Raw genomic sequence first — 23418 nt, forward strand, 5'->3', positions numbered from 1 at the left:
TTAGAATGGCGATTATCAAGAACACAAGCAACAATAGGTGTTGGCGAGGATGTGGGGAAAAAGGTACATCATACATTGCTGGTGGGGTTGCAAATTAGTGCAGCCACTCTGGAAAGCAGTATGGAGATTCCTCTGAAAGCTTGGAATGGAACCACCATTTGACCCAGCTATCCCACTCCTTGGCCTATACCCAAAGGACTTAAAATCAGCATACTACAGAGATACAGCCACATCAATGTTCATAGCTGCTCAATATACTATAGCCAGATTGTGGAACCAACCTAGATGCCCTTCAGTTGATGAATGGATAAAGAAACTGTGGCATATATATATACAATGGAATATTACTCTGCCATGAAGATTGATAAAATTATGGCATTTGAGGGAAATGGATGAAATTGGAGGATATCATGCTAAGTGAGATAAGCCAATCTCAAAAAACTAAAGGACGAATGATCTCGCTGATAAGTGGATGAGGACATATAAGGGGGGTAGGAGGGATTAGCGTTAGGGTTAGGTTTAGGGTTAGGGATAAAGAGGGTGGTAAGAATGGAGGAAGGAAGGACTGTATAGAGAGAAAAGAGGGGTGGGAGGGGTGGGGGGGGAAGGGGAAAAATAACAGAATGAATCAAACAAGATTGCCCTATGTAAATTCATGATTTTTAATTAAAAAAAAAAAAAAAAAAACAATAGAGCAGGGTACACCCACAAAGGGAGAGGGAGTCTGGATGCTCCAGAGTGACGTGTGCTGTTGGCGTTTTAGTCTTTTTCTTTCTTTCTTTCTTTCTTTCTTTCTTTCTTTCTTTCTTTCTTTCTTTCTTTCTTTCTTTCTTTCTTTCTTTCTTTCTTTCTTTCTTTCTTTCTCTCTCTCTCTCTCTCTCTCTCTCTCTTTCTTTCTTTCTTTCTTTCTTTCTCCCCCCCCTCTTTCTTTCTCTCTCTCTCTCTCTTTCTTTCCCTTTAAAGAATGCTTAGGGCAACTGTCTCAGGCTTCTTTTAAAGGAAACTTTGTAAATGGTGAGCATGAGAAATATGGGGGTGTCATCTGCTTAACAGAACTCGATTCTTTTAATTGGCGTGCATGGAGCAGATCATAGTGGTCTGGTTCTTCTGAGAATCCTCAGGTTGACATTGTCTAATTAATAGATAGCACTTGGACTGTTCTTATACCATGGGTTTCTAACATTCTCTCAGGGCTTATTTTAATCAGTATAAAAATACATTCTGTAAGCTAACAAGGCATATAGGCACAACTAACTGCACTTAAAGTACTCTTAAGATTTATTGGACCTTTAAAAAATTTAGACCAGGAGGAAAGCAGGCCTGGGGGTGGGGGTAAAGGGGAAGATGTTTATAGAGATTTTAGATTTAAAGCTACAATTCCTCTTTCCTACCCTGTTCATCTTTCTGCCTAGCCTTATTTCTTCTATCCTATCTCAGGATCATCAGGAGGTCTATGTGCAACATCTTCCAGGTGAACTCTGACCACGTGAACTCGGCCTTGATTGTGATCTTTCTTCCTCTTTGTTTTAGACTGGATAATTTCTACTGATAATTTCAGATTTATTGATTCTTCCCTTTATCATCTATATTCTGATATTGAACCCCTTTGGTGAATTTATTTTCATTATTGTATTTTTCAGTTATAAAATTCCCATTGGATTCTTTTTTTATGACTTTCGTTTCTTTCCTGAGAACTGATATCTTCACAAACATTTCAAGGGTGTTTGCTTTTACCTTAGAGAGCATGGTTATAACTACTGTTAATTCTGTGATGATTTCAACACCAGCCTTATGTCACGGTTGGTGTTTGTTGGTTGGTTTTTTGCTTGCAAGTTGTCGAAGTTTTCCTGTATTTTTTTAAAAATGTTAAATAATTTTGCATTGTATCCTGGGAATATTATATGAGGAATATTATGTCTTGAGACTTTGAGTCCTGTCAGTATGTTCTGCAGAAAGTTGCTTTTGTTTGTTTTGGCTGTCACTCAACTCTTCTAAGTCCTGCCTGCCTTGTGTGAGCTGTAGTTCCAATGCCAGAGTATTTTTCAAAGCTTTTGCAGTGCCCCTCAGGTCAAGTCCATGTGAGTGTCACCTGGGGGCCAGATTGGGGCCTGGGCAGTGTCTATCTTACTTCCTATTTTCAGTGCCTTTGCTATGTTGCTTCAAGTCAATCCTACCCATGCACAGGCTCAAGAATCCCTTTCCCCAGCTCCTTCCTTTCTGTAATTTTTCCCCAAGTAATCTGGCTTCTAGGAACCCCCTTTCCTGGTGCTCTAGGCACAGAGCTGAGGTTTAAGCTTCCCTGTGCTGCTGCAAACTTACCATACCTGGCTCTGCCTTGGAATCAAGGGGTAAAAGTAAAGAGAGAGAAAAATAAATATCATGAGGGTCCTTTCTCCCTCCCCTAAATCTAAACCAGTAGCTTAGACTCAAAATCAAACTAACCATATTGGTTGTTTTCAAATTTTGACTTCCTTCCCTAGTCTGTCTGCCACTGTGTACTTTCCAGAGTCTGCATATTTTAGTTTAGATTTGTTTAGTTTTGCTTTTTGTAATAAGTGGGAGAGCTGATGTGGAGTCTTGGAATCCCTAGGTTATTGTTTTGATTTGTTTGGTGGATATGCCTCTCTGGTGCGATGTCATTGTCTTTGTGTCTTAGTTCATTTGACAATGATAAAATATCTTAGACTGGATAATTTATAAACAACCTAAATCTATTTTTCATAGTTCTGGAGGCTGGCAAGTTCAAGATCAAGGTACCAGCAAAGTTTGGTGCCTGGTAAGGGCTCTGTGTGTCGCAGATGGTGCCTTCTATGTGTCCTCACATGGCAGCAGGACAAAGCAGCCCTTAGAGTCCTCTTTCATTTTTTTTTTTAATTATTTTTCAGGATCCTCTTTTATAAGGGCATTGCTGAGGTTTGAATGTGTCTCCTCCAAAATTCGGGTCTTGTCAATGTGACAATATTAAAAGCTGGGACCTTTAAGAGGTGACTAGGCCATGAAGTCTTCTCCCTTGAGAATGGGATAAAGACGCTTGATGAAGGGAGTTGTTGTCTCTCTGGCCCATCTGCCTTCTCTCATGTAAGGGCACAGTAAGAAGACCTCGCCAGTTGATGGTGCCTTGATCTTGGACTTCCCAAACTCCAGAACTATAAAAAATAAGTTTCCATTCTCCATAAATTACCCATTCTCAGATATTCTATTATAGCAGCACAAAATAGACTAACACAGCATTTATCCCACTCACCGAGGCAGAGCCCTCAGGGCCCGATGGCCTTCCAAAGCGCCTCATTCTAATCCTCTGTGACCTTGGTGATTAGGCTTCAGCATATGAATTTTGGGAGCACAAACATTTAGCCCTTTATACCTTGGGATATTATTCTGCTCTTTAGTCTTTTATTCCTTATAACAACTCTGTATGGGATTTCCCCTTGATATTGATTGGTGGCTCATTTTTATGTGAAAGTAGTTTTACTGAACTTTTAGAAGAGGCTATGGTTCATCCATCTTATGTTGTTTTTATGTAGTATTCAAAAGTCTGACAACCTGCTCTCTGAGACTGACTAGCTCTGTACTTACCAGTTCATCTGTGCTTTCTTTATTTTGGGGTACCAGAGATTGAACTCAGGGGCACTCAATCACTGAGCCACATTCCCAGCCCTATTTTATATTCTATTTAGAGACAGGGTCTCACTGAGTTGCTTAGTGCCTCGCTTTTGCTGAGGCTGGCTTTGAACTTGATCCTCCTGCCTCAGCCTCCCAAGGCACTGGGATTACAGGTATGCAGCACTGTGCCCGGCTATCTGTACTTTCTATTGCCTTTCTCTCAGCTGTCTCCTTTTGGATCCGTTTTATTCCCTCCCAGCAGTTTCTCTTCAGTGTAGGGTTTGTGCTGGAATAAGATGCTGGCTTATCAGTTTTGAGAGTTCCTATGACTTAGACTGCTCCAGTCCCTTCACATTTAAGCCCTGACTTCTTGTGTTTATCCTCCACTGAATTTGGAAGAACTATTCTCAGTTTCAGACGCTATTTTTGAATTGGTGGGCCATATAGGTATTGTCTGACCCATATTAAGTTCAAAGCCAACCTCAGCAACTTAGCGAGGCTCTGAGCATCTTAATAAGACCCTGTTTTAAAATTTAAAAATACAATGATCTGGGGATGTAGCTCAGGGGTAAAGTGCCTCTGAGTTTAATCCCCAGTACCAAAAAACAAAACAAAACAAAACAAAACAAAAAAATGAGAGTGAAAAAGCTTATTGATACTGTTCTCCATAGTTCCTCTAATCCAGTTATAAACTTGTAGTAAAAGTTCTGGAAGAGGTAAAAAAAAAAATAGTTATTTAATGTAAAATTGCTATAATATTATATAGGGGCTGAAAGTGGGAAGAAAGAAAAACTGGGCAAAAGAGTGAGAAGAAGAAAATACAGAAAAGAATAATAACATCAAGTTAAAAAGAAGAAAAAGATGGGGCAGGGAGGGATTTGAGGTAGTATCAGGTAATGTAAGAGAGAAGAGGGGGTAAGAGGAGCAAGGATAAATCGGAGCTAGAAAAACAGATAGAATAGCTCCCATTATTGCTTTAAATCATTAGAAGAAATACAACCAATGGGTTGAAGGCACAGTATTGGTTATTAGGGTAACAACTACCAAATCAAGATAAAGAGTGATATATATATTTGATCAAAGTTTAGAGTTATTTACAGTAAACCGTTCCAAGGTAAAGAATTCTTATTGACTCTTCCTTTAGATTTCATTAGGATTTGGGACATTTAGACAGTGCCCACCATCCTTTGGTGTGGATCTCTCCAGAGGTGCTGGGGCACAGGAGCCACTCCCTCAGTTGCTACGGAACTCCCACCAGCTGGTTCTCATTGGTCAGCTCAGGGCCCTGAGGTTGACTGCTGGGAGTGGGGGTGATGTGGTGTCTGTTGGTTGTTTCTACCATGTGCGGGAGTTCAGGATTCCGGGTTCTGGGCTGTTTGCTATGAGTGCCATGGGTCACTGTGGAACTTCTCCCCTCTACAGGACCCTCTCAAAGTGGTGTAGAGTCTGGGTGCAAGCTCAGGTCCTGTGGTTGTGGGTGCTCTGTGGTGCAGTTTTCCACATGGCGTACATAGCCCACCGGGTACGCCTCTACTGCTGAGTAGAGACTCAGCGGGTTTGCCTGGGCTCTAGCTTCCACAGCCCTAACCTCCTTCCAGCCGTGGTCACAAGCTTAGCATCTTCCCTTTAGTCTTTTGGGACTCAGGCAGCTCTCCCCCATGAACAACCTTCCACTGGCTGCTGACACAATCCAGGGACTGTCCCTTTATGCTGCTGGGAATCCAGGCAGCTTCCTGCCATGACAAGCCCCACACAGGTCGTGGCTACAGGGAGGGTGTTGGTGATCTCTCTAGGCTGCCCTGCGCTCAGGCAGCTTCCTGCTGTGGTGTGCTCCTGACAGTGCAGCAGTGATCCTGAAACCTTCCCTTTCCTCTGCCAAGGACCCAAGCTGCCTTCTCACTTGGATCTGAGCTGTCCCTCCCCACTGCCATGAATTGTGGGCATCTGCTCCGTCTCTGCTTGGGCTTTGGTGGAGGCTGTGTGGAGCACTGGGGTAAGCTAGCACTGCGTGGGACAGATGTGTTTCACCCCACTCCCCTTGTCTGCAGTAAGGAGGAGGGAGTTCCAGCAGTTTGCAGCTAGTAGTGATGTGTGGGGATCCTCTTTGCCACATCCCGTGTGGAGGAGAAGAGGGTTAACTGCCAGAGGAGGATGTTGGCGTTTTTTTTTTTTTTTTTAATCTATTACCCAAAAAACTTATTTACTCAATGAACACACAAGAGCCAATACTCTTTTAATGAGAGGGGGCAAGACAGGTCCAGCCATACCAACTCTGGCCTCTTACAGCAACAACATGGAGTCGCCCAACTCTCCTTTATTTATAATATACAGGTAAAAGGGACAAGGACTGGGAGGCACTGCTTCTGTGATGGACAGGATAGGGTGGAGTTAGGGAAGCCATTCTCTTAGGGAGAAAATTCCAGAAGGAGACAGGGAACCACTCCCACACGGCACCACATGCTCCCGGCTGTTCCTAGAAGCCAGGCCTCTGCATCACATGGCTCGACCTAGTCTAATTCTGCCAAATAAGAATGGCTTCCCACATCTCCCTCTTTTTAATATTTTAAAATGTAAATAATGGGCAGTTATGTTGAGGCCCCAGATCTTGGTTTTGAGGGCTGCTCCAAAGTCCTGGCTCTTGGTTTTGAGGGTATGGTAACCTATTATCATGGTACAAAAAGAATTAGTAGCAAACATATTATTTTGATACCATTCAATTTAGGAAATATCTGGTCAACCAGGAATGTAGAGTTTATGAGATAAATTTTACTTTTTGAGTATCCTGGACGTGGTGATGTGATTTTACAAAATGCAGACTATTATTACTGCTATGTCAAATGTCTATTAAATTAGTTTTAATTATCTCTTAGTCCCATTGGGAAGTATGATATTTAGTTGTAACAACATACATGCTTACAATCTTTATGGCATTTAAGTCTTTGTTTAAATTTGAGAGCAGAGACTCATCACTAATATTTGTAATAATAGCTGTAAAAGCATTTAATCTCAATTATTCTATTAATACTTAACTTTCAGGGGCTATAGCATCTTAACAGAAAGAAACAGAAAGTAGATATAATGAATGGGGGAACAAATAGAAACCTACATGAATACACTAAAATATATAGGAACCAAGTTATCATCAAAGAAATAACTATTTATATCTGATCTTATTTTTATATTCTGAAAATAGTTTTAAACAACTCAGTTATTTACCTAGTTCCTTAGATCTTTCTTAGTATTAAAGATTTAGATTAAACATGTCGCTTGTAAATTTTTTTCAAGATGTAAAAATAAAACAGTGGCAATGTTGCCATGTTAGGCCTTTCTGGCTTTGAATCTTCTAGAGGAAAATATTTTGATATAACTATCTTCCATCAATTTCTTTTTTATGTTTAAACTATTTTTATTTCATTACAGTTATCACATTTGGAAATCTTAACTAAAGTTCCTTAATGTCATCACAGACCCAATCAATAAACAAATTTCCTCCATTAAAAGATGAGGGACAGTCACTTTGTTCAAATCTGGGTCCACACAGAGTCCACAGGTTGCAGTGGGTGGGTATGAATTACAACAGTATATGGATTTCCCCTGTACACCTTTTTTTTCCCCTTCAATTTATTTTTTTAATTGATTTTTATTGTAAAGAAATGGGATACATGTTCTTTCTGTTTGTACTTTTCCATCAATTTTTTAAGGTCAATCCAAAAACATATCCACCACCTTTAGAAATAATATGTAACATTGGCAAGACATTTTTTCCATTTTGAAAAAGTGTCAAACTCTATCACAAAACAATTAAGGCAGTATGACATTGGTGGATATTTCATAGAAATGACTGGCTTTATATGAGAAAGTCCCATTCCAATAACTGTTTGAAATATACAATCCTAAGTTCCAAGGACCAGTATAATTGGCTGACCTAGGTATTCCTTATGCTGTCTTTTTCTTAAAGATTACATCTAGACAGCCAGAGAGTCTATCACGGGACCAGCATATAGATAAATTTCCATTGCAGTCAGTATAGTCAAATCCAGTCACACGGATGAATATAATGTAAATATCTGCAAAACCTCCCATCATATGAATATCATCAGTAAATATGGGATTGATTCTCCAGTCCACATCGTTGGATATATTAAAGGTGGATCTGGGAAATGGGCCCAACAGATTTCTCATATATTTTACTTGCCTGAGTGCTCAAAGAGCTAGCATATAAATATTGTGGCTGGAGATTTAAGATATCCTTATAGTAAAATCTGGTGCATTCTATTGCTCCATGTGTCACTTGGCAGTGGTGAATACCATAATTTTTAGACAATATTTTTTGAAATTAAGTAAGTTTACATTAGAGTTTATGTCATTGATTTAACAATTGTATTTTAAGGGATCTATGGAAAGATAAGCTCTATATATAAAGATATAGTTGTATGAATATCTTTAATAATCTTGTTTTTAAAAAATATATTTGTTAGTTGTTGATGCACCTTTACTTATTTATTTGTATTCAGAGCTGAGAATTGAACCCTCATGCATGCAAGGCAAGTGCTCTACCACCGAGCCACAACCCCAACCCCAATAACCTTGTTTTTAAAGTAATACAAATAATCCAAATGTCCAACACAGGGTTTTGGATAAATGAACAATATGACAAAAATCTGGCATTAAAAGTAATGTTGTAAAAGAATACTAATTATGTGTGATCTAAAACAATGTTAGAAACTTTTAAATTAACAATATAATTGTGTATGTACAAAGTATGTATATCTCTGAGCTTATGTATGGAAAGCAGTTTAGAAGATTTAGTAAATGTTAATAATAGTTGTCAGAACTTTAAAAACAATTTTTTATGTATGTTTAATTATTTTTAAGTGGGTCTCTTGACAAAATCTAGAGAAGGTACCTTAATCTTGAAACCATCTTTAGCCTCTTTATTTGAATATTATTTTATAAAATGTTTATATATAATTTTTTGGATTAAAATAAATTAAGTATCATAATCTAATATTACATCTGAAACATGAAACAGACAAGTCAAGAGCTTCCATCCCCTCTTGGGGGAGGGTGTCAAAATATTTTTATATCCCATATTGTTAGACTTTAAATAAGCCAATATTTCCTGAATGTCCTCTAAAATTACAGCTGTTTACTTCTTAGTGTACAGAGTAATATAAAAAGTTAATTTATATTTATTTAATCTTAAAAAATTAAATGATATAATTAATTCATTAAGAATTTGTTATTATTGTAGGAGACCATTACTGAAAAAGCTTTAGTTTGGGGAGTATCAGCTTAATAACATGTCCCTGTAAATCTAATATTTTAAAGACTTTTTTACCTGGAAAACAAGGATATTTAATACAATAAGTAGTAATTACCACAGTTAATTAAAATTATATTCTAATAACCATTTGAATATACAACCCTAAGTTCCAAGGGCAGTATAATTGGCTGGCCTAGGTATTCCTTATGCTGTCTTTTTCTTAAAGATTACATCTAGACAGCCAGAGAGTCCACCACTGATGTTTTTATATTAATCGAATTTGACTTTTGAAGAGAAAATTCAAATTTGGAATGTAAGGTGGTTATTTTAAAATAAGTTATTGTGAAACCAAATTGTATAAACCATAATGTCTTTGAAATTAGCCATTTTTTAGTAATAGAAATTTAACAGGCATAAGAAATTATTTTATTAGAATGAGAAATTAATGTTTTAAATTTTTTTTGTTTTTTAGTTAGAAGGTCTAATTAATAGGGGTTTGTGAAAAGATCTTATTTATATCTGTAACTACCCTTTATGATAGAAACTTAGAATTTAGAGAATAAAAAAATTTTAATAACCTTAGCTGATTGTGTTAAATACATATAACCAATGGTTAAATACATATAACCAAATACATATAACCATATAGTCAATTTAATTGCATGTAAAGCTTTTGAAAATTATTTTGTACAAATTTTGTTTTAATTTATTTAACATGTTATTGTCTTTTATTTTATCAGGTGAAAAAAATATTTTAGGCACTTACCTATCACACCTGATAGTTAAAATGCTAGTATCTTAGTTCTCAATGAAAACATAGAGAATAAAGGAATTTTATACCTTTTTATATTAACCAAATTACAAATATGTCTATTGAAAATTATGAGACCTTATTTTTTAATACTTTTGAGAATGAAGCTACTACATTAAGCTCCTTACTGAGATATGTCATTGGCTATCGACCTAATTTGTCTATGGCTGTCTATCCAGCAGTTTGGGGTGAATATTTTTAGGGTTGTTTTTCTCTCAGTGACAAACAGGTTATATCTTGTTTTTTAGGTAAGCTGAGAACAGGAGCTTGAAGTAAGGCCCCTTTTTGATATTTTAAAAATCTTTTCTTGAGACAGTTGTAATCCTAAATATTGAACCTGTTGAAGGTATAATTGAGCTTTGTTTTTCAAGATCTTATAATCCCTATTAGCTAAGAAGTTTAGGAGTTCTATAATGGCCTTTTGCTATTTCTCTTGTGTGGAGGCACATAAAGGATGTCATTTTCATATTGGAAAACAATTACAAATGTTTTATCTTTGAATTTTGTTAAGTTTTTAATGAGGGTTTGTCCAAACAGGTGAGGGCTGTCTTTAAATTCTTGAGGCAGCACTGTCCAGGTTAGCTTTACAAAGTTTGAAAAATTTTCCTCTGGCCCCTGCCAAATTTGGCTGGGCTTTAGTTTTTTCCATGGTCTTTGTGTATATGTACTTAATTGAGCACAAGTTTGTAAGTCACAAGGGAATTGTCCCAAATCAGTAAATTGTACTTTATTTAATTTATTAATTTTTGTCTGATTTGAACAATGTTTTATCCAATTGTATTCTTGTGTTAAATATTTGTCTTTAGAAAGGCAGGTGCTAGCTAGTAAGAGCCAATCATTGGGTGGCAAAGCTTCATTACATATGGATTGTAAGAAACTTAATGTGAATGGCCTCTTTACTTTATGCATACAGCAGGTAGATTTTAACTCCCTTAATGTTGTAAAAGGAATAGACACATGATTTTTTTTGTTTGTTTGTTTTGGTTCTTCAGAACTTTGAGAATCATTTTATTTACAAATAGGTTTTTTTTTTTTTTTTTTTTTTTTTTTTTTTTTTTTTTTTTTTAGTATTAACTGGGGTTGGAATTTTTGATCTCATGACTTTTTTTCCCCCAGGAGTAAGTTGGGGCATTGATAGGACCTTTTAAATGTAAACTACAGAAGTCCCATGTTAGGTCATCTTTCTGTACATCTGAATGTCTTTTAGTCCATTGAATAGAAACTTTGCCCCCACCTTTAGCATCTCCTTGTCCATAGGGAACTGCTCAACGCTAATTACTAAAATATTTTTAAATATATTCCCAGAAGACAAAGAGGTCCTGGAGGATGAATATTTCTGACTCTTAAATTTAAAACTCTTAACAGCATTTTTAAGACTTGTGCTTACATCTTCCAAAAACCACAAATCAACATCTTGGTCCAAATAAAAGAAAGTTTCTATAACAGCCCAAACTAAATTTTCATAGCCTGCCATTGTGTTTTCAATTTCCATGTTATTTCTCCTCTCAACAAGAGGCTTGGCCCTGAGGGGCTCTGTCTGAGCAGGGAGTAGCCATGTTTTATAGGCTTCCATCCTCCCCACCAGGGAGCAGAAACCATGCTATTTCTGGAGGTCTGGAAGTCCTGGTGGGAACACACATATTTAAACTAGGAAACTCCCCGAGGAATTTCCCCTTTTAAATTAGAAATTAGAAATTTCTCTGAATTTCCGATTACGATCTTCCCCCCCCCACCTCCCCCGCCCCCAGGAGTTTAAACTTTTGTACCTATCTAAGCCAAGTTAGTCCTCAGTCTCATACAGTCACAGAGATGCAGGCAAACCTGTCTCACTGAGTCGTAGTATTTAAAGCAACCAGGTCTCCATTTACATTTTAAGGACTGTAGGAGTTGTGTCCTTTCCTTTGGATTTTTACTCTAAGTATTAAACATAGCTGAATAGATTTATTTTTATTTTTCTCTCTGTAGAGAGCAAATTCTTCAGGCTTAATACCACACAATTAAATTTCCTTTCCTTTTTTATTACTAAACTTATTTACATGTGTGTGTTTTTTACTGGAAAGGAGCCAAGCATCCTTACCTTTTTTTTTTTTTTTTTTCTAAATTTTTTTTTTTTTTTTTTTAAATCCTCTTGAACAGTCCCTGTTCAGGCACCATATGTGGGGGTCCTCTCTGTCACATCCCGTGTGGAGAGGATGTTGTTGTTGTTGTTGTTTTAATCTATTACCCAAAAAACTTATCTACTCGATGAACATACAAGAGCCAATACTCTTTTAATGAGAGGGGGCAAGACAGGTCCAGCCATACCAACTCTGGCCTCTTACAACAACAACATGGAGTCGCCCAATTCTCTTTTATTTATAATATACAGGTAGAAGGGACAAGGACTTGGAGGAGCTGCTTCTGTGATGGACAGGATAGGGTGGAATTAGGGAAGCCATTCTCTTTGGGGGAAAATTCCAGAAGGAGACAGGGAACCACTCCCACACAGCGCCACATGCCTCCCAGCAGTTCCTAGAAGCCAGGTCTCTGTGTCACATGGTTTAACCTAGTCTAATTCTGCCAAATAAGAATGACTTCCCACAGCGATCCTTCTAGAAGTTCTTTCTAGATGGATTCTTTTTTTAAAAAATTTTTTTTAGTTGCAGATGGACATAATACCTTTAATTAATTAACTAACTTTTAAAGGTGGTGCTGAGGATTAAACCCAGTGCTTCACACATGCTAGCCCAGTGCTCTACCATGGAGTACAACCCCAGCCCCTCTAGATGGTTTCTTAAGAGATTCCACTGCAGGGGTATTCCTTCTGGTTTAACTGGATGCTGCCTGGAGGTGGGAAGATGTCATGTTGATTTAAAGGGCCAATGATCAGTTGTGGGATCCACAAAATGGCGGCACAACCAGGCATGGATTGCTGGCCATCACTTGGTTTTAACTTGCTTGGTCTGCTTCAGTGACCCTGCTGCCCCTGTCACATTTTATATTGGTCTGCTTTTCTTTCCAGTGGTTATAAAGAAAGTGAACTTATGTGCCTTTCCTCTCCCTCTTTCCCTCTCTGTTGCCCCTCCTGCTTCCCTCACCCTGGTTCGGATTTGGGGTCAGGGAACTCTGCCCTTATTTTCTACTCCGTAACAGAACTTCAAGTCTCTCCAAGTCTCGGACTGTGTTATACTGGGTCTTAGAGCATTTATTCTGTCATCCACCTCTCAGGTCAGCTGTTCCTTCACTGCCTCCTTTCTGTGTTGCGGGGAGATTGGGAGTTGCTGCCTAGTACTGTTCAGTCATCTTCTTTCCCCATATCTCACCTTTTCTTATTTTATTGGTTTGAGATATTTAAGGAATCCGTCAGATCACTGGTTGACTGTGGAAATAATGGAACAGAGACTTTAGTGGCCACACATGACAGGAAATAAAGTCTCTGCAAAAATGGTTGGGAAAAGTCACCAAATAAATGGATGATTATAGCCCTCATTGAGCAACAATGGCAACTTCTGGAAATGAATTCACAGAGTTACCACACACAATATTTAATATGTCCAGTTCTCAACAAAAACATTAGAGAGCATACAAAGAAACTGGAAAATGTCATCCATTTATAGGGAAAAGAGAAATTGATACAGAAAGTATCCTTGAGGAGACCCAGACATTAAACTTACTAGTTAAAGACATTAATTGTCCCAAACATGCTCAAATAAACAAGGAAACCATAAACAACAGGTTATATGAATTGGGTGTGATGCACATGTCTGTAATTCCAGCAGCTCAGGAGACTGAGGCAGGAGGATCATAAGTTCAAGGCCAACCTCAGCAATTTAGTAAGGCCCTAAGAAACTTAGTGTCTCAGAATAAAAAATAAAAAAGGGCTGCAATGTAGCTCAGTGGTAAAGCACCCCTGGGTTTAATCCTTATTAAAAAAAAAAAAAAAGAAAGAAAGAAAGAAAAAAGAGAGAGAAAGAGAGAGAGTTATACGAAATCAGGGAAATAGGGAAAATCAGTTAAAAAGAAATTAAAAAGAAAACAAATAGAAACTCTGGAGCTGAAAGGTATAATATTTGAAATAAAAAATTTACTAGAGGATTCAACAGGAAATTTGATCAGAAGAAAAAAAATAAGTGAACCTAAAGATAGGGCAAATGAAACCACCCAGACTGATGAGAAGAAAAAAAAAGAATGAAGAAAAATAAACAGGGTCCCATCAAAACCTCCAAGCAGTCTAACATACACATTGTGGAAGTTTCATAAGGAAGAAGAGAGAAAAGGAAAAAGAAAAAAAAAATATTTGAAGAAATAATGGTTTAAAAAAAAAAAAAACTTTTCCCAATTTAATGAAAGATGTGAATCTACACATTCCAAAAGACTGATGAACTCCAGACAGAATAAATTTAAAGATATTCATACTAATACTTTTTATAATCAAACTCTCAAAAGACAAAGAGAATCTCTATTTATTTATTTATTTTTTGGTACAGGGGATTGAACCTGGGGGCACTTAACCGCTGAACCACATCCCCAGTCCTTTTTGTATATTTTATTTAGAGACAGGGTCTCAATGAGTTGCTTAGGGCTTTGCTAAATTGCTAAGGCTGGCTTTGGAACTTGTGATCCTCCTACCTCAGCCTCCCTAGCCACTGGGATTACAGGCATATGCCACCATGCCCAGCCCAAAGAAAATCTTACAGGCAGCAAGAAAGAATTCTAGGACTTCTCAATAGAACTAAGACCCAGTGTCTTAGAAATAATGGAGACAAAATTCTGGAGTGTGGCAAGATGATGTGTTTTAAGTGTAGTGGAAAGTCCCTATCAACTAAGAATTCTACTTTTCCTTTAAAAAATGAAGTAGTAGTAAAGATGTTCCCAGATATACAAAGGCTAAGGGAACTCAGAGCTAGGCCTGCTCTATAAGAAATGCTAAAATTTAGAGTCTTTCTGGATGCTGTAAAAGAATAGATGGATGTTAGGGTGGTCCAAGGCTGCTGGATGCAGGGCATCAGGCAGCCGGCCGGACCAAAGCATAACCACTGGGACACTGGCAGGACACTGGCACCCCAAAGGTGCCTCACACACGGCTGTCAGTCATCAAGAACCCCAGCCAATCCCAGAGTGACACAGCTCTCAGCCGGGTCTCCAGCCAACCCCAGGAGGGCACTAAACCCTCAAACCTTCCCCTGCCTGTCCCAGACTACAAAAGCACAGCCCAGCAGGAGCTCCTCACGACTTCCTGATCCTTTACTCTGGTGGACCAGAGAACCTCATGAACCTTGCTGAGAGCCAATCCCAATAAAGCTTTGTTCAGCCTCTTATGGTCTGACTCCTTTTTGTCCACCTACATCCGACATCACAATGGAGACTCAAAATCATACACACAAAATGATGATCACTGATAAAGGTAAATACATAGGTAAGTATAAAATCTAGTATTACTGTACTTTGGTTTGAAAGTCCTCTTTTTGTTTCCTAAATGGTTTAAAAGACAAATGCATAAAATAATCATAAATCTATACAACAGGTGCACATGTGTAAAGAAGTAACTTGTGGAAATTGCATAAAAATAAGGAACGGGATGGGATATAAGCTGTATTTATGTTATTGAAGTTAAGTTGGTATCAACATAGATTTGGACTGAATTCAAACTAGATAGTTATAAATTTAGGATGTTAACCATAATCTCAATGGTAACCATTATAAAATAAATATATATATATAGACAAAATAAAGAGGAGATCAAAGTAGTACATTGGGGAAAAAAAAACAAACAAGCAAGTATCACAACCAAACACTTAGAAGGCAGTGTTAGAGGAATTGGTGGAAACAAGGTAAGACATATAGAAAACAAAAATAGCATAATGGCAGAAGTAAATTCTTCATTATCAATAATCACTTTAAATACAAATGAGTTCTATTCATCAATGAAGAGGTTAAAGGAATGGATTAAAATACTGTAATGCAACTATGTGATGCTTATAAGAGAGTCACTTGAAGTCTCAATTCAAAAACAGGTTTAATGTGAAATGTTGGAAAAAGGTATTCCGTGAAAAGAGTAATCAAAGGAGAGATAGAATGGAATCAATATGAAAATGGAGAACTTGAACAATATTACAAAATTGGACAAAAAAAGATGATACAGAACACGTAAGAATAGTAGAAAATGTGTTCTTCTCAAGTGCACGTGGAACCATCTCCAGACTATATGGTAGGCCAAAAAACTTAAAAAAAAAAAAAAATTTGCAGTACTGGAGATTGAACACAGGTGTCTATCACTGAGCTTCATCCCCAGTGGGAACCTCCCCATCTTTTTGAAATTTGTGACAGGGTCTCACTATGTTGCCCAGATTGACCTTGAACATGAGTTCCTCCTGCCTCAGCCCCCCAGTACCTGAACCCAGTTTAACAAATATTAGGAAACTGAAATCAGACAAAGTGTTTCCTCTGACCACAATGAAATGAATCTAGAATTTAATAATAAAATAGGAAACTGGAAATTTCACAAATGTGCAGAAATTAAACACTCTTCCACAAAAAATGCACCAAAGAATAATTCATTAATGAAATTAGAAAATAGTTTGATATGAATGCAAACGAACACACACACACACATACACCCACACATCAACATTTATAGGAAGCAGTGAAAACAGTACTTAGAGTGTAATTTATAGTGGTGAAAGCATACTTTGAAAAGAAGAAGAAATAAATTTTTTAAACAAAATTCACATTTTATTTAGATTGAAATAAACTATACAAAATTGATTTTACTTACCAAAAATAACAGCAGTATTTTCTGTATTATTTCTAGGTAAACCACAAAACATTTATTTTTCCAGGTTTTGCATATAAATCAGGACGAAGCAGTAGATATAAGTAGGAAAAAAGAAAACGGACAAGTTGCCCATATCAACAGCCTTTGATTCTGTCTTGACTGTGAAGCAGAAGTGTTCAGCATTTACCTGCTAACATGAAGGTGTAGGCTCAACAAAGGAATGTAAAGAGCAATGACCAGATGTGGAGCAACAATGTGGCAGGCTCCTCCACTCACACTGTAACTGTAACTTGTTCTTTAAGTTCATCTGATGAAGACAAAATCTACACTAAAATCTGTTTGGTGAGTTCACAACTCTCTGGTTAATTCCCTACCTGTCCATTACAGATTTTAACACACTTAAAACTCCTCACAGTCAAAGGTCAACTAGATGTTTTAGTCAACTTTTTGCTGCTGTGACTAAATGACCCGACCAGCACAACCATAGAGGAGGAAGAGTTTATTTGAGGACTCATGGTTTCAGAGGTCTCAGTCCATAGAAGGCTGGCTCCATTTCTTGGGGCTCGAGTTGAGGCAGAACATCATAGCGGAAGAGTGTGGGGGAGGGAAGCAGCTCACATCATCAGGAAGCAGAGAGCAAATGTCTCCACTCTCCTGATACGAAATATATACCCCAAAGCCATGCTTCAATTCCAATCTTTTCCAGTCACCACCCTATAACTTCAGTTACCATTCAGTCAGTCCCTATCGGGGGATTAAATGACTGATTGGATTAAGACTCTCACAACCCTATCATTTCTCCTCTGAACCTTCTTACATCGTCTCACACATGAGCTTTTAGGGGACACCTCACATCCAAACCATAACAGTAGGATTCATTGTAATATTTTATAAGATGCATTCTTTTCTTATACCTTCTCAAAATGTATTTCTTCAAAATTCATAACAATACCTGACAACTGGATCCATGGTAGTAATACATTTTATGTATATAAGACTTAAACAATTTCAGAGTTTTATGAGCAGAGGTCACGCAGCCGTGAAATGGGGTACTTCCAATGCTGTCTTCTGGGAGAAGAGGCAAGTGTTCAAAACATAAGAGCTTAACCAGGTGCCACATATAGAGACAGGCAGATTACCAATGGCTAATGTATTCATGAAAGGCCTGTAGGCAAAGATATTCAGTGATTAAGTGACCTACATACATCTTATGACTTAAGAAATAAAATTTTTAAAAAATTAAAAATAAAGAGAAGAAAGAACTTTTCCGCCCGCTCCCCCCTCCCCCCGAGCGCCGCTCCGGCTGCACCGCGCTCGCTCCGAGCTCCGGGCTCCTGCTAAGCTAGCGCCGCCGCCGTCTCCCTCCAGTCGCCATCATGATTATCTACCGGGACCTCATCAGCCATGATGAGATGTTCTCCGACATTTACAAGATCCGGGAGATCGCGGACGGGCTTTGCCTGGAGGTGGAGGGCAAGATGGTCAGTAGGACAGAGGGTAACATTGATGACTCGCTCATTGGTGGAAATGCCTCCGCTGAAGGACCCGAGGGCGAAGGTACGGAAAGCACAGTAATCACTGGTGTTGACATTGTCATGAACCATCACTTGCAGGAAACCAGCTTCACAAAAGAAGCATACAAGAAGTACATCAAAGATTACATGAAATCAATCAAAGGCAAACTTGAAGAACAGAGACCAGAGAGAGTAAAACCGTTTATGACAGGGGCTGCAGAACAAATCAAGCACATCCTTGCTAATTTCAAAAATTACCAGTTCTTTATTGGTGAAAACATGAATCTAGATGGCATGGTCGCTCTCCTGGACTACCGTGAGGATGGTGTGACCCCATATATGATTTTCTTTAAGGATGGTTTAGAAATGGAAAAATGTTAACAAATTTGGCAGTTGCTTTGGATTTATCATCTGTCATCATAACTGGCTGCTGCTTGTCATCCACACAACACCAGGACTTAAGACAAATGGAACTGATACCATCTTGAGCACATTTATTTTGACCGTGATTTATTTGGAGTGGAGGCATTGTTTTTTGAGAAAACATGTCATGTAGGTTGTTTAAAAATAAAGTGCATTTAAACTCACTTGAGAGAAGTTCTCTTAGTTTAATACATGTTTAAACTAAATCCAACCTGTAGTGTTCCTGGAGAAGCTAGAGCCTGATTGTAGGCCACCATTAGAAAGCTGACTGTCTTCAGAAAATTCCTGCAGTGAAAACTACTTCTGCAACTGGAATATAAAAAAACAAGAATCAAAGTTTTAATTCTGACTTGTAATAAAGGGAAAGACATGCTCATAGCAGTGCCAACATTTGAAGTGTGGAACCCTACACACTGCATCACCTACAACGGAAGTAGTTAACCCTGGAAGAGATTACCAAAAGAATAAAAAGAGACTAACTCAGTTGGAAAAAAAAAAAAAAAAAAAAAAAAAAAAAAGAAGAAAGAAGTCAGGCATGGTGGTACACATCTGAAATTCCAACATTGTGAAAGCAGGAGAATCACAAGTTTAAGTCCAGCCTGGGCAATGCAGAGAGACCTTGTCTCAAAATAAAACATGGAGAAAAGGTTATAGCTCAGTGGTAGAGCACCACTGACTTCAGAGTCCAGTACCACAACAAACAAACAAACAAACTAACAAACAAAAACCCTGAAACCAACTATCTACAGTTGTATGTTAAGAGCCTGAAAAAAGAAGCACAAACTAAAATTAATGCCAGAAAAAAAGAAACAATAAAAATTAGAGCAGAATTAAATGAAATAAAGAATAGAAAAACAATAGAAATTATCATGTAAACAAACTTTGATTCTTTGAAATAATCAACAACATTTACAAACCATTAGATACACTAAGAAGAAAAAAGGGAAAAGTGTCAGTAAATAAAATCATAAATGAAAGCAGAGACAATACTACCAATGTTAGAAAAATTGAAAAGATTGTAAGAAAGTATGAGCAATTATATGCTAACAGATTAGATAATTAAGTGGAGAAATTCTTAGAAATAAACTAATTGGGGAAAGTGCTAAGAGGGACATTGACCAAATTATGTTGTTACATTATGTGCATGTACTAATGTGTAACAACAAATTCTACCATTATGTGCAACTATAATGTACCAATAAAAAATGTGAAAAATCATTTAATGATGTAGGAATATGTCCTGTATAAAATATTAAATGAAAATAAAATCTACTTCTCATCAAAAAAATAAAAGAAATAAACTGCCAAAACTGATTAAGAAGAAAAAGAAATCTCAAAAGATTTACCAAAAGTAAATATTAAATCAGTCTTCTAAAACCTCTCAATCCAGAAAAGTCTTCACTGGTGAATTCTATCAAACATTTAAAAGAAAATTAACATCAAAACTACTCAAACTCTTCCACAAAAGAGAATTAAAGAAAATACTTTCTATTTCTAGGAGACCAATATTACCCTGACGCTAAAATCAAACAAAGATACCACAAGAAAAGAACTATAGACTATATTTCTTACAAATAGAAAAGCAAAAGTTCTCTACAAAGTACTGGCAAACCAAATCCAACTGCATGTTAAAAAAATTTTTACTCCATGATCAGTGGTATTTATCCCAGAAATTATACAGTGGTTCAACAAACAAAAACCAATCAGTGTTATATATTACATTAATAAAATAAAGGAAAAGGCATATAATCATCTCAACAGGAGTAGAAGAATAAAAAATTCAACAATCTTTAGTGATTAAAAACACTTAGAATATATTAGAAGAAGAGAGTCTTTGATGAAAAATCCACAGCTGACACTATACTCAATGGTAAAAGATTAAAAATTTTCTCCCTCATCTCTAAGATTATGAACAAGACAAGGATACTCACTTTAACCACTGTTCTTAGCATTATACTAGAAGTCTTAGCTTGATCAATTAAGCAAGAAAAACAAATAACAAGCATGCTCATTAGATGGCTGGGAGTTTAGCTCAGCAGTAGAGTACTTGCCTAGTATGCACAGAGCCCTGGGAACAACTCACAGTACCGAAAAGAAAAAAAAAAAAAAAAAAAAGAAAGAAAGAAAAAAGAAAAAGTATCCACATTAGAAAGGGAAGAAGTAAAACTATCTCTATTTGCAAATGACATGATTTTATATATAGAAAACCCGTAGAATCCACAAAAATTATTAGCACTAATTAGTAAATTAAGCAAAACTTCTGGGTCCATGATTAATACACAAAAAGTCAGTAATGTTTTTATACACTTGAAAAACATTCAGAAAATAAACAATTGTACTACTAATAATATTGAAAAGAATACCTAGAAAAAAATTAGCTAAAGAAATCAAAAGAGGGAGCGATCCAAGATGGCGGACTAGAGGGTGACTGCATCTCCAGTCGCTCCAAAACCCAGGATTCAAGAAGGGGAGGCACTGAGAGACTCGGACTAAAATAGAACCACGGGGTGAGTCTCCCCCACCCAGCGAAGCTCAGCTGGGTGGCAGGCCCAGATTCGAGTGGCTTATTAGAGTAGGACAGGGCAGATAGAGTCTCCCCCAGGCAGCTCTGTGCACTCTGGTGGTGGGCTCCAGCCTCGCGGAGCAGGCCCCCCCAGTGAGAGCCCTTCTGCACAGAAGCAGCGAGGCCAACTCCGGCCGCCCCGGCCAACTCCGGCCCGCCCTGCTGCCAGCTCCGGCCCACCCGCAGGTTGCTTCAGAGACAAGCACAGGGCACCAGGGACTTCCCCAAGCAGCCCAGCCCCCTCGGTGGGAAGCGCCTCTCTAGGCTAGCTTCCCAGGGCAAACCACCCAGTGAGAGCCTGTCTACACAGAGCCAGCCACAAGTCCCCAAGCCAGTGGAGACCTCCGACCTGCAACCAGCCTCTGGGACCAGGGCTGGGCAGCAAGAGACCTCTCCAGGTCTCTCTCCCTGGAACCAGTAGCGGGCTAGGGGCAGCGTTCTTCGAAGCACTGCATTATCAAATTAATCCAAGACTTCTGGCTACTGAAGGCTGGTAGGTGATACACTGGAAATCTACAGGGACACTATAAGCCAATAGAGGAAATCTACAATATCACAGAGTCCCACTGACATCTGACCAATATGAGAAAACAAGGGAAGAAGATGTCTGAAACAAACCTAGAACTATATCAATAAAACCCAATGACAGCACAGCAGAAGAAATGTCCGAAAGGGAGTTCAGAACGTACATAATTAAAACAATCAGGGAAGCAAATGAGGAGATGAAAGAACAAATGCAGGCATTAAATGAACACACCAATCAACAGTTAAAAGAGCAAATAAGGGAAGCAAAAGAACATTTTAATAAAGAGTTAGAGATACTGAAAAAAAAAAAAAAACAAACAGAAATCCTTGAAATAAAGGAAACAATAAACCAAGTTAAAAACTCCATAGAAAGCATAACCAATAGGATAGATCACTTGGAAGACAGAACCTCAGATATTGAAGACAAAATATTTAATCTTGAAAACAAGGTTGACCAGACAGAAAAGATGGTAAGAAATCATGAACAGAATCTACAAGAATTATGGGATATCATGAAGAGGCCAAATTTAAGAATTATTGGGATTGAGGAAGGCTTAGAGAAACAAACCAAAGGAATGAACAATCTATTCAATGAAATTATATCAGAAAATTTTCCAAATCTGAAGAATGAAATGGAAAATCAAGTACAAGAGGCTTATAGGACTCCAAATATGCAAAATTACAACAGACCTAAACCAAGGCACATTATGATGAAAATACCTAACATTCAAAATAAAGACAGAATTTTAAAGGTCGCGAGAGAAAAGAATCAGATTACATTCAGGGGAAAATCAATACGAATATCAGCAGATTTTTCAATCCAGACCCTAAAAGCTGGAAGGGCCTGGAACAACATTTACCAAGCCCTGAAAGAAAATGGATGCCAACCAAGAATTTTTTACCCAGCAAAACTTACTTTCAGATTTGACGATGAGATAAGATCCTTCCATGATAAACAAAAGCTAAAGGAATTTACAAAAAGAAAGCCAGCATTACAGAACATTTTCAGCAAAATATTCCATGAGGAAGAGATGAAAAACAATGATGTAAATCAGCAACGGGAGGAACTAGTCTAAAGGAATAGCCAAATAAAGGAGAAACCAAACCATGTCAAAAAACAAAAATGAGTCCAATGACTAGGAATACAAATCATATCACAATAATAACCGTGAATGTTAATGGCCTGAACTCATCAATCAAAAGACATAGACTGGCAGATTGGATTAAAAAGAAAAATCCAACAATATGCTGCCTGCAAGAGACCCATCTCATAGAAAGAGATACCCATAGACTAAAGGTGAAAGGATGGGAAAAAACATACCATGCACACGGACACAGCAAAAAAGCTGGAGTATCCATCCTCATTTCAGATAATGTGGACTTCAAGCCAAAACTAGTCAGAAGGAATAAAGAAGGACATTACATACTGCTTAAGGGAAGCATAAATCAGCAAGACATAACAATCATAAATATCTATGCCCCGAACATTGGCTCATCCATGTACATCAAACAAATCCTTCTCAATTCCAGAAATCAAATAGACCACAACACAATAATACTAGGTGATTTTAACACACCTCTCTCACCCCTGGATAGATCGTCCAAACAAAAATTGAATAAAGAAACCATAGATCTCAATAACACAATCAACAATTTAGACTTAACCGACTTATATAGAATATACCATCCAACAAAGAACAAATACACTTTCTTCTCAGCAGCACATGGATCCTTCTCTAAAATAGACCATGTTTTATGCCACAAAGCTACTGTTAGCAAATACAAGAAGATAGAGATACTACCTTGTACTCTATCAGATCATAATGGACTGAAATTAGAAATAAATGACAGAATAAAAAACAGAAACTTCTCCAATACTTGGAGATTAAATAATACACTATTATATGATGAATGGATAACAGAAGACATCAGGAGGGAAATTAAAAAATTCTTAGAAGT

At 37.6% G+C, this 23418-nt stretch overlaps 1 protein-coding gene across 1 annotated transcript; it reads left to right on the top strand.

Annotated features, from left to right (window-relative positions):
* Positions 1 to 17701: 17701 nt before the first annotated feature.
* On the top strand, positions 17702 to 18789 carry LOC306657425 (translationally-controlled tumor protein-like). Its single transcript, XM_079133401.1, has one exon. It carries the CDS (start codon positions 17811 to 17813, stop codon positions 18327 to 18329), a length of 519 nt encoding a protein of 172 aa, XP_078989527.1. The 5' UTR covers positions 17702 to 17810; the 3' UTR covers positions 18330 to 18789.
* Positions 18790 to 23418: the final 4629 nt, after the last annotated feature.

This window comes from Sciurus vulgaris (genome assembly GCF_902686455.1).
Source record: "Sciurus vulgaris genome assembly, chromosome: 3".
NCBI classification, from domain to species: Eukaryota; Metazoa; Chordata; class Mammalia; order Rodentia; family Sciuridae; genus Sciurus; species Sciurus vulgaris.